A 12062-nucleotide genomic window follows, 5' to 3' on the forward strand; every position below is an offset into this window, starting at 1 on the left:
ATATATTGACTGAAGAATTAGGCATGCGTAAGTTAACCGCGCGTTGGGTGCCGCGCTTGCTCACTCTGGATCAAAAACGAATTCGAATGAACATTTCTAAGGTCCTGTTAGAGCGGTTTAAGCGAAACGAGTCGGATTTTTTGCGTCGATTAATAACGGTTGATGAAACTTGGGTCCACCACTTCACTCCTGAAAGAACAATCAAAACAGTGGACTGCGAACCTGCTCCGAAGAAAGCGAAGACGGTTTTATCGGCGGGAAAAGTGATGGCGACTGTTTTTTGGGACAGTCATGGAATTGTGTTGATCGACTATCTTGAAAAAGGTAAAACAATAACAGAGACATACTACGCATCATTGCTTGACAAGCTGAAAGCAGAAATTGAAAAAAACGACCGCATTTGAAAAAGAAGAAAGTGCTGTTTCATCAAGATAACACACTCTCACACTTCGGCGGTCGCTATGGCAAAAATTCACGAATTGCGGTTCGAATTAATTGACCATCCACCGTATTCACCAGATCTGGCCCCAAGCGACTTTTTTCTGTTTCCTAGGCTGAAAGTTTGGCTCGGAGGACAGAAATTTTCATCGAACGAGGAGGTCATCGCATCCGTAGACGCCTATTTTGCAAAGCAAAACGCTCAGTATTATTTGAATGGATTAAAGGGGTGGGAGCATCGCTGGAAAAAAATGGATCGACTTAAAAGGAGACTATGTGAAAAAATAAAATTGAATTTGACCGAAAAATTACTTGTTTCTATGTTAGGCTCAAAACTTTTCAGACGACCCTCGTATATATACATATATAGTATATATATACACAGTGAGAGCAAAAAGTATTCGTACAAGGAAATTTTTTATTTAAAAAAGTCTTATTTATAGAAAATAAACATTAATTGACAATTTTGTACAATGAATACATTCTGTTCTAACATAAACAAATAAGCTTCGGGATCTGTGAAGCTAGCACGACATTCTATCGATATCAAAAAAATTAAAACAGTTTCGGTAGCATTTTTCATAGTTCTACAGTTCTACCTAAAAATAAAAAATAGTTTTGCACTTTTAATATGAAAAAACAAAATTGAAAATATGGCGTGCTAATTCCGCGAATCTGGCACGTCAGTTTTCCTCTAAAGTACGAGAAAATGATAAATATTTGCACTTTTATCAACAGTTCCCGACAGTTCTGCTAAAAATCTACTAAAATATGCAGTTTCAAAACAAAATACCAAAATTTAACAATTTATATACATCTTATATATATAGAAAATAGCATAACACTTGAAAAAAAAAGTGTCGTGCTGCCTGCATATGGCAGTTTTAGCAGAAATTTTTGTTAGTCCTAGCAGAGTTCTATGCATTACAATCATTTTTAAGCAGAGTTTCGGCCATTATATATTTTTTTTCAATTTTTTAATACCTGAGTCCAGCACGACACTTGTAGAAAATGTGACGTGCTGACTATATATATCGGTTCTAACGGCAGTTCTCGTTGGTTCTAACAGAGTTCTATGCATTACAATCATTTTTAAGCAGAGTTCCGGCCGCTACATATTTTTATCAATCTTTTAATATTTATGTAAATAATTTATGATAAGTTTATTATATTATTTATATTAATAGGGAAAAAACTGGTTATAATTGTGAGTATTACATGAATAATTCATTTTTTTTAATATTTGTGTATATGTGCAATACAATATGTGTACAAATGGTATATATAATTAAAATATCAACCTTCAACCCACTTCTCATATAATCGACTTTATTTAATAGACTATATTTAAATATATTAGGAGTAAATTCAATGTATAATATACTATATTTGGAATACTGAAACATAAAACATAAAGAAAAATTTAATAACGTTATATGAAAATATCTTAATATTCCTGATTTTAGAAACTAAATTTCTCGACTGTACGAATACTTTTTGAGCATCTAAACAATATAATTTTTCATTTTTGCTTATTTTTCAGATGATATATTTTCTACAATTAATACACATCTTTTTGGTATATGTAATTAATAAATAATTTTAAGAAACATACAGTCTACTTCATTCTTTATAAATAAATTGTTAATTACCCAACAAGAAATGATAGTCAATGAAACGTCGAAATGATGTCAAATTGGTGTTGAAATCATCGTATCGATATCTATTCAATATTAATTCGATGACTCATTTTCTCGCTGAATAATATTTACTTTTTAAAAATAAAGTTTTTTTATAAAATATTTTCTCTGTACGAATACTTTTGCATTCAATATATGTATATTATACATATATATAATATATAGATATAAAATTAAAATATTAGATTTTATTATTATTTATAACTTTTATTATTATTTTATTATTATTTATATATATAAATATATACAATGGGCATCATTCTGCTACAACACAGTGTCTCTGTGCATCGTCAGGTTTCCTCCATTCAACATTATTTTGTGTGTCTAAAATAAAAAAAAGAAATTCCTTCTTTATAATATTCTGAAAAAATTTTCATATTTTGCAGTTGAAATTAATGTAATCCCTTACCTGATGTTTTACACTTTAAGTACGAAGTATAAAGAATGAAATACATAAATGCAGAAAATACTGCAAGTATTGAAAATATTTTAAAAGTTATTGGACCACCAAATTTTTTATATAAAATACCTCCAATCAAACTGCCAAGTGCGTAACCTGAAAATATTGTAATACTTCAACGATAATGAACTTTGATTGTGAAAAAATTTACGTTTATATTATTTGTGTGATTTTTCTATTACAAAATGATTCTTAAAAACCGGAAAAGGAAATTAATTCACCTAAACCGTCATCCATCCCTGCTACAATCCCTTGAACAGTAGCTGATGTGCCGGGTGGTGATATTGCACTCGCATATGCTACTATTGTTGTATAACAAAGTGCATATGATGGGCCCTGCATAAAAAATTCCACGGGAAGTACCCACCATGGCGTTGGAGCAAGAGATATTAATCCCAGCCGTAATGCATAGCATACAAAACAAAATGTAAAAGTGTAACCGTATCCAAACTTCTTCAGTATTTTACCTAAAAAAGAAGATTCAACATTATATTAGGTACAACGATATCTTTATTTACGCGAATGCTTTATATATCACGAACTGATGACAGAAATAATTTACCGGACAAAGAGAAGAATATTATCTCGCCACCGAGAGTTTCTGCGGCTACGATTAGACCTTCTATCAATTTAATTTCACTCATATAACCAGTCGCTATGGCAAGATCTTCCAAATACCTAAACACAATAAATTGTACTGAATATAATTTGATTTAATTAAATTTCGAAATTCTACGATAAATAAATATAAAAGAGAATGCATGTTAATGGAAACAAAGATTTACCAGAACAAAAAGTAAATTATAAAACTATCAAAGATACCCGCAAAGATAGTAAAACATAGAAATATAACAATAGGTTTCAATTTCAAAAGAGTCCATATATCTTTCAGTATATTTGGTGACCTTGACATAAGCGGCAGCTGTAATTAGAATATACAATGTAAGATGAAAATATTAAGAAGAAAACTGTCTATTACATATATTATGTCCATTTTAAAAAAATTTCTTTCTTCTTAATTTTTAATATAATTACCTCCAACTTTCTGCAACAGATCAAATCGATAGAAGTAAATACGAATACAAGAAGAAACGCCGGTGTATAAGTTTTGTAGGTTTCTTCTTGAGACCACAAGTCTACTGTGTAACCAGCCACAAATGCTGCTATACCGAAACCGATTGTGCCCCATACTCGCTGTCTACCATATCCCATTTGTCCACCTTCACCTGAAAAGAGATATTGAGAAAAATGTTTCTTTTTTACTTAAATTATTACATAAAATTGAGTTAATATTAAAATTTAAATTAATGTACAAATATTAAACTGTACATCATAAAAAATTGAAGTTATATTATATCTACGTGGGCATTTTTATATTCTACATAGCACTAAAATATAATTTTATAAATCACTTACCCAATACGTCAAAGCAAATTGCATCGCTTAAACTATTAGAAACATTAAATCCTATATTACCAAGAGACATTAAGAGTACGAATCCCCAAAAAGTAATGGATGCATATAAACAATGACTATCTTCAAAATTATCGCAAGTAACATTACAATTATAATTCTTTATTATATTTTCTTGACACGATGATGTCTCATTAATATTTAATAAACATGTTGTATTCGGTGAAATAACTGTTTGCTTTTTAATTGCATGAAAAGACAATCTTGTAGAAAAATTCACATCCTTGCATATCCAATGACATGTAGTGTCTTTCGTACTGTTACATGATTCCACTGCATGCTTAAAAGAAAAAAAAAACAAAAAAATTTTTAAATATATTGCTTATATATGAAAGCACATTAATATACAAATATTTTTAAAGATTTATTAGGTGTACAACTTTGCTTCCGCCGTTTTTTTTCGAAATTCGAGGCTTTATTGTAAAAAACTGGTTATACATTTATGATTCAAAGCATTGTCCATCGCTGGTCACTATTTTCTCCCATCTTTCGGGCAGCGTACGAATCCTGCGTCGAAAAAACAGGTCAGCTTTTCAGGCGATCCACGAATCGATCCAATTTTTTACTTTTTCATAAGACCGGAAGTGCTGGTCAGCCTGGCCGTGTGCCATTGATCGAAACAAGTTATAGTCAGAGGGAGCAACGTCTGGAGAATACGGCGGGTGGGGTAGGACTTCCCATTTCAACGTTTCCAAGTATGTCTTGACCACTTTCACAACATCGGATCGAGCATTGTCATGCTGCAAAATCACTTTATCGTGTCTCTCGTTATATTGCGGCCGTTTGTCTTTCAATGCTTAGCTCAAACGCATCAATTGCGTTCGATACCAATCGCCTGTTTCAGTCGGTTTTAACAGCTCATAATACACTACGTCGAGCTGGTCCCACAATACAGAGCATGACCTTGGAGCCGTGAATATGCGGTTTGCCCGTCGACGTGGAAGCATGGCCGGGAACTCCCCATGATTTTCTGCACTTGGGGTTATCGTAATGAACCCATTTTTCGTTCCCAGTCACAATGGGATGCAGAAATCCCTTCCGTCTTTGCCTTTCAAGCAGCTGTTCACAAGCAAACAAACGCCGTTCAATATCTCTCAGCTTCAACTAGTATGGCACCCAATTTCCTTGCTTCTGAATCATTCCCATGACTTTGAGGCGTTTTGAAATGGCTTGTTGAGTCACTCCCAATGATCGTGCCAATTTTTCTTGATTCTTTGACACGAGTCTTGATCAAATAATGCCTCCAATTCTGCATCTTCGAAAACCTTTTCTCTTCCATGAAGACGCTATGCCGGTCTTCGACGTCAAAATCACCGTTTTTGAAGCGTTGAAACCACTCATGACACGTTCTTTCACTAATAGCGGTCTCACCATAAGTATGCAGACACAAATTGACTAATGTTTCTGTGGGATTATGTTGACAAATGCCCAAGTTTGTTGTATGACGTCTATGATCTATTTATTTCGACCATCACTTATCGCTAAAGCCATCTATAGGAAAACGGCATAAGCAAAGTTGTACACTTAATAATAAGTACTAACTCACAAATTCTCGTAAAAATTAGTTTTTAAACAATTGTTTTAGAAATATTATTATTCGAAAAATGTGCAAAAAATTAAAAATTACATAGTCCATATTGCAAGGCGATAAAGATGCACAGGAAACATTTTGAAACTGATGACCTAGTAAGAATGGACCGGGCACAACCGGTAAAAAGTACATCAAAATATAGCAACTACTTGTTACAGCAAGTAGCGCTATAAATATTAATTTTCTTTTAGTGCGGAAATAGTCCATGATGAAGCCAAATGTTGGTTTCGCGATAAGAAATAAAATAGGTAAAATTGCTGTGATGCTACCCATAATTAATGGTGAAACTCCGAGTTGCTTGCCGTAAACTGGCAGAAATGGCAAAATAGGACCCATAGCTAAAATAAAAGTAATAATTGTAATGACATTTATGAATTACACTTACACAGTTAGAAAATTTGGGTTAAAAATATACGTATATCAAAAGATTCACTCAAATTTTTGTGTTAATTTAGCACAAGATGAATATGTTAGAAAGTATCACACATATTATATAAAAAATATAACACGAAAAATGTAACACTGGCACAATTTGTAAGCACATTATGAAAACATATTTTTTTACTAAAATTAACATTTATGTTAAATTGACATGTATTTTATTTATTTATCTTAAAATTTTTGCATTTAAAAATATATTAATTTTCTATTATTTGTTCACTTATACAATTGTATTATTTTGATACTCAAGAAATGTTGAATATCAGTTTAACTAGAAATATAGGTATAAATAACATAATTACATTACGTAAAATTAAAACTTGAATATGTTAAAAATTCAACAGAAAAATTTAACAAAGTTTTAAGTGGTATTTTTAAACAAAAATACAAAATGTTTTTCACTGTGTAATAATATATATTTTTTATTATAAATTGTTAACAACCTATTTTCTAATACTTTCGTATAGTAATATATATGTAATATGTAACTATAGTTTTTTACGTGATAAGGATACATTGTTTCTAGAGAGTACACTTATATAATTGTTTTCTTAAATATAAACCAAGTACGTTTTTATCACTTTTTAAATTAAAGTATATTTTTATCACTTTTAATGACAGTATGTTACAATTATTTTTATGTTTATATATTTTTCATAAAATGTATCGTATAAAAAATAAAAGAGGATCTTAAAAGTAAATAAAATTTTAAAATATGAAATATCTGAGATATTACATATTTTCTGACTACTCACCGGCCATAAAAAAAAAATAATGCGCCTTTATGGGCAATTGTATATAATTAATTTTCATGATTTATGTTTTATAAATATAGGCAGGTATTGATAACCTCAGCAAATTTCGTATTTCACTGCTTTGGCATTTTCGTATGTTTAAATTGGCCACATGCTGCAAATTAATAACATTAAATTTAATAACAGACTTAAAAATAACACGCAAAAAATATTTTCCAAATATATATATATATATTACAATCATAATATACATTCATATAAAACATTATATTTAATATTTTCTCATAAAAGCTATCTTCAGTGCTATACACGCATTTGAATGTAAATTATCTCGATCGACTACAATATATCGATAATCTCGAAGTATTACTTGTCAAAAATACGTTCAAAGTATACGAACTTTATACGATTCCAAAATGGCTACGTCGAGAGCATCATCCGCACGCTGTATTAAAAGTCAATGTACGTTTCAAGCAAGTTCAAAGGTTTTTAATAATTAAGGTACCCGCGACAAGTTCTCACTCGTTCACCGTTCATTTCATGGGATTTCGTCACTTATTCTCTCGAGCAAGAGAAACCGTCGATTAACTCACCGTATATTTAGGCTATCTATAATTCGGTGTCAGGTTCTTACTCCGACAATGTTTCGTTTGTATAGTAAGCCTCTTAATCGTTTGATAGGCCGTATACTTAACGATATGGTTTCAATGTCGGAACGACAAACACGCGCAACTGTATTTGTGTGTCGGATTGATGTGTCAGTTTTAGATATGCAACTACACTTTCTACACTTACAAAACGAGATACGTAAGAATAAGCAGCGCATTCAGGTTTCGACGGAACAGAAACGAGAAGCTGGGAGATACACGAGGAGAAAGTAGCGAGTGCAACTAAAAAGCTGCTGAATATGCTGACCATTGAGAAAAATTGTTTATTAAATTAAATTAATTTAATTTATCTTTATTACTTTCTCGGTGGAGAATGTATGTATTTAAATATATTATATTTATATAGTTAAACATTTCTCCAATAAAAGAAATAAAGACAAACTAAATTAATTTTGTTAAATGAACATTTTTTTCTCAGTGTACTGCTGTTGACATTAATTTATTTTAGCCACTTTAAAATTATCAGTAGATTCTGGCATAGCTTTTAGAATTAAAAAAATATAAAGAATATGTGTATAAAGAATATTGGAGCCGAAATTAAAGTTAATCTTGCATTCACATGAAACCGGATCACACTGATTGTTACGCAAAACATTATTTTGATAAAACACTCACAGCTCCAATGTATACGCGACACGCATACGAATCTAATAAATCATTCAATTACCGCGTTGTACTTCATCGCAGGGACGGATTCAGAAACTTCTCAAGGTATTTCGGAGGGTATTGGCGGATTTGTATGTTATTGAGTTGCAAATTTTCTCCAACATCATGTATCAACAAAATTAAAAAATTAATATTTAAAAAAATAAAAAAAAAGAAAATGTCCATATTATAGTTTCTATACCTTTTGGTCCTTATTTTTACGCGTTACAAAAGAAAACGGAAAATAAGAACAGCAGCATAGACTTTTGCATAAAGCTGCATAATGCGATGTCTACAATAGAGCAGTAAACCTTAAGTCGTAAGAATACTAGGAGTTTATTAAATTAAAAAATATTTTTGGAATATCAAAATTGTGATTAAGCATTTCAGAAATATTAAAAGTAACATGACATTTTGCTATAAATATTTTTAAGAAAGAAGACATCCAAGATGGGAGCCATAGCTCCTATCGTGAATCCACTCTTGATTTATCGCGAGGAAAATTGATAAGACGAATATTTCATCAAATGTGATGTCTACAATAAAGCAGTAAGTCTTAAGCTGTAAGAATCTAGGAATTTCTTAAATTAAAAAATATTTTTGGAATATTAAAATTGTGATTAAGCATTTCAGAAATATTAAAAGTAATATAATTTTACTATAAATATTTTTAAGAAAAAAGAAAGGCTCCCATGGCCTCCATCGTCCGCCCCTGACTTATCGCGAGGAAAATTGATATAAGATAAATATTTTACCATTCGTTTCCATACAGCACGGACCTCTAAGGGACGTCCCTATGTTTTTTAAACGTTTTAAGAATGTTCCTAGGAGTTTCTCGGATAAAGTGTGTTGTATGGGAACGAGTGATAAGATATTAATTTTATTAACTTTGGATTCAATTGACTTTGCAGTGTATTGCTTACAAGAATACCAATAAAAATAATTATTATAAAAAATTACATTGTAATAAAATCAATTCTAACTGTGAATTGCTAAAAAAGATCTGATGAGATTACAAAATTCTGACGATAATACAACGTCTTGTACATTGCAACCTTAGATAAGAATGATAACGATAAAATTACATAAAAATTACATTTCTCTCACTAATTTGGCTTGGCGTTATATTCGTCATAAAAAATCATAAATTTACCAATTCTATATATTAAACACTGCAATACTCCAAACAAAATGATGTTAAAAGAGACGATATTACATATAAACGTAAAGATATCAAAATTTTGATTTAACAATTGAATTGTGGCAAAGAATTAACGCAATATTCTAAAATAAATTTTATAAATCTTATTAAATTTGTATCATCATTATGGCGTTCTTACAATGTTATACTTGGTATGTTGGATCTTAACAGTCACACAGCTGATTAAGGAGGTTATTTTCAATACTGAAACTGTCAATCATCTCAACCCACCAAGTAATGAAACAATTTAATTAAAAACTAGATAGATATGCTGAAGATGACTTAAAAAGAAGTCGAAACGTTCGTATTAATAATAAATGTTATAAACTGATCATTGAGTTATGAAATATATGTACGCTAAATCTAACTGTATTTGCTCTCAATTGCCTACATTTCACATATTTATTTAGATATTACATATCACTTTTTTTTGGTCTATTAGACGTCATTAAGGAAAACGTGACCGTTACCTAAAATTACATATATCATTACCTATATTATTTACCGTTATCTCAATCATTATGTAAATGATGCACTTTTAGGCCTTGTAAACTCTTTGAGGACATATATATATAGTGTGACATATTTCCAATTGTTAAACTTTTATAATAAAGTTTGATAAAATATAAATAATAATTTGCCTATACTGTTAGTTTACCGTTTATCGTTTAGAATTGTCAAATAATTTTAAATTATTATAATAATATTAATAATTCAACTCTATATTTTATTCTAAAAGTTGCAGCTACACAGCTATATGTGATGACATTGACAAAGAATAATTTTACATTGAAAATAATTTTACATTTAAAATGGTACCGTTGATAAAAATAAGATAACGATGCTCTCCAGAAGTGATGACATTTCCACTAATCTAGCTTCCACAATTTATTTTGAATTGTGCTCTACATGTTTTATATATTATTCTTTATATAATATATTATAATTATCATAATATTGATAAAAAGACTAGAAATCTATATCATTATCGATGATTATTTAATCTAATAGATTATTTGCAATATCAATTTAATATTGTTATCGTTTAATAGTATCAAAATATAATACAAATCATATTTTAATAAAAATTTGTTTATACAATTGTTTAAAAAGTTATCACTAAAAATTTAGTTAAAATAGATCTAAATTTAATGTTTTTTTTTTTATTCTTCTGTTAATTTAATATATTGAAAATATGTTCCATTCACCCTTTTATTAATATATAAGATAAAAATGTTTTCAGCAATATTTTTTCTTACTATTTACAAGAAAAATAGATTTTTATTCTTTATATCCCGTTATTTCATGTTATATTTCACGAATATAACAAAACATAATCAAGCAATGATGCGTGCGTGCGTGCGTGTGTGTTTATCCTTAATAAATCTTAAATAACCTTCACTACATATATAGTGAATTGAGTAAAGATTAATATATTTATTATGTATAACATGTATATCTTCGTATTATTCATGTATTTGTAATGTGTGATTTGCATCAAGTTCTTATATCATAACATAACATAGGTATATAAATTATAAAAATTTTCATAATATATTATATTTATTAAGAAGGTACATATGAAACATGTTTGTAAGAAGATACATGTAAACACTTTTCATCTATAATATATTCTCTTTGCGCATCATCATGTTCTTTCCATTCAACATTATTTCGTGTATCTGTAATAAAAAGGAAGTTTTTCATATTTTCATAGTCAGAAAAAATTACAGTTTAGCAAATCGAATTACTTGATTCCTTACCTGATGTACGTTTTATGTATAAAGTATATGATATAATATAAACTAATGCAGAAAGTGTTGCAAGTCCTGAATATATTCTTAGAGTTCTTCGACCACCAATTTTTCTGAATAGGAAGCCACCTAAGAAACTACCAATCGCATATCCTAAAGATATTGCAACATTATACATAATAAATCGTTAAATATTTATAAAAAAATTTATAGATACACTCCAGCAAATCATAAATATAATCTGCTACATAACAAATGTGAAACGATGTATATTTATGTATATGTTAGATAACATTTATATCTGTACTGGGATTTATATTACTTGTCCAAACTTCTTTTATTGTGAAATGATTCTTGATATCTATTTACATAACAGAGCGTACCAAGGCCATCCTTCGTGCCAGTCGCAATTGCTTGAACAGTAGCTGATGTACCAGGTGGTGATATTATGCTTGCATACGTTACTATTGTTGCATAAAGAAGCGCCAATGACGGTCCTTGCAAAATAACTTCTATCAAAAGTACGTGCCATGGCGTTGGCACTAGAGATAATAATGCCATCCTCAACGCATAGCATAAAAAGCAAAATGTAAGTGTGTAATCATATCCAAACTTTTCCAATATTTTGCCTTGAATTCAAAATATTCCCGGTAAAAAATTTTTCATGCATGAATATGTATAAACATACATAAACACGCATAAATATTTATAAATATATATAATTATATATGAAATATGTCCATACATGTTCATACATCCTTTTTTCTTTTATGAAATTACTTTTTAGTGTAATAGAAATAATAATAGTAATGTGAAAACATTAAAAATAATTAAAAAGGTAGAGGAAGGTCACCGATACCGACATACCACTTTGTTTTTAGACAATATTTCTTAAACAAAAGGTAAAAATACAACTTCAAAAACATAAATACAAAG

The 12062-nt window shown here is 29.7% G+C and overlaps 2 protein-coding genes and 1 long non-coding RNA gene across 5 annotated transcripts in view; 1 reads left to right on the forward strand and 2 right to left on the reverse strand.

The window, feature by feature from the left end:
- Positions 1-2394: 2394 nt before the first annotated feature.
- Positions 2395-7767, reverse strand: LOC108771059 (major facilitator superfamily domain-containing protein 6). 3 transcript variants are annotated; one of them, XM_018522951.1, is made up of 10 exons: positions 7452-7767; positions 6859-7012; positions 5699-6000; positions 4015-4351; positions 3634-3824; positions 3384-3520; positions 3161-3276; positions 2820-3065; positions 2548-2694; positions 2395-2462 (listed from the first exon to the last, which is right to left on the reverse strand). In XM_018522951.1, exons 2-10 carry the CDS (start codon positions 6914-6916, stop codon positions 2395-2397), a joined length of 1602 nt encoding a protein of 533 aa, XP_018378453.1. In that variant the 5' UTR covers positions 6917-7012; positions 7452-7767. The 3 variants fall into 3 exon arrangements, with proteins under 3 accessions (XP_018378453.1, XP_018378454.1, XP_018378455.1); XM_018522952.1 differs by lacking the exon at positions 7452-7767 and adding an exon at positions 7364-7395; XM_018522953.1 differs by lacking the exon at positions 7452-7767 and adding an exon at positions 7266-7334.
- On the forward strand, positions 7272-9668 carry LOC108771060 (uncharacterized). Its single transcript, XR_001940629.1, has 3 exons — positions 7272-7320; positions 8606-8720; positions 9544-9668. It is a non-coding gene; the product is annotated as an uncharacterized LOC108771060 (long non-coding RNA).
- A 1270-nt stretch (positions 9669-10938) lies between these two features.
- Positions 10939-12062, reverse strand: part of LOC108771057 (major facilitator superfamily domain-containing protein 6-like) — a 5485-nt gene continuing 4361 nt past the window's right edge. The window contains exons 7-9 of the mRNA XM_018522948.1: positions 11510-11755; positions 11136-11279; positions 10939-11054 (exon numbers count right to left, since the gene is read on the reverse strand). Of these exons, the coding sequence (XP_018378450.1) occupies positions 10939-11054; positions 11136-11279; positions 11510-11755 (506 nt within the window). The remainder of the gene's footprint in view (positions 11055-11135; positions 11280-11509; positions 11756-12062) is intronic.

The sequence above is a fragment of the Trachymyrmex cornetzi genome, unplaced genomic scaffold (assembly GCF_001594075.2).
Source record: "Trachymyrmex cornetzi isolate Tcor2-1 unplaced genomic scaffold, Tcor1.1 scaffold1383, whole genome shotgun sequence".
NCBI lineage: Eukaryota > Metazoa > Arthropoda > Insecta > Hymenoptera > Formicidae > Trachymyrmex > Trachymyrmex cornetzi.

Bases quoted from the DNA above. Each gene is read 5' to 3' on its own strand.
- LOC108771059 (XM_018522951.1), bottom strand. From the start codon at position 6,916: ATGAAAATTAATTATATACAATTGCCCATAAAGGCGCATTATTTTTTT. The intron at 6,001-6,858 runs GTGAGTAGTCAG...CTTTTATTTTAG, and splicing joins TTATTTTTTTTTTATGGCCG to CTATGGGTCCTATTTTGCCA. The intron at 2,695-2,819 runs GTGAATTAATTT...CAATATTTTCAG, and splicing joins AGGGATGGATGACGGTTTAG to GTTACGCACTTGGCAGTTTG.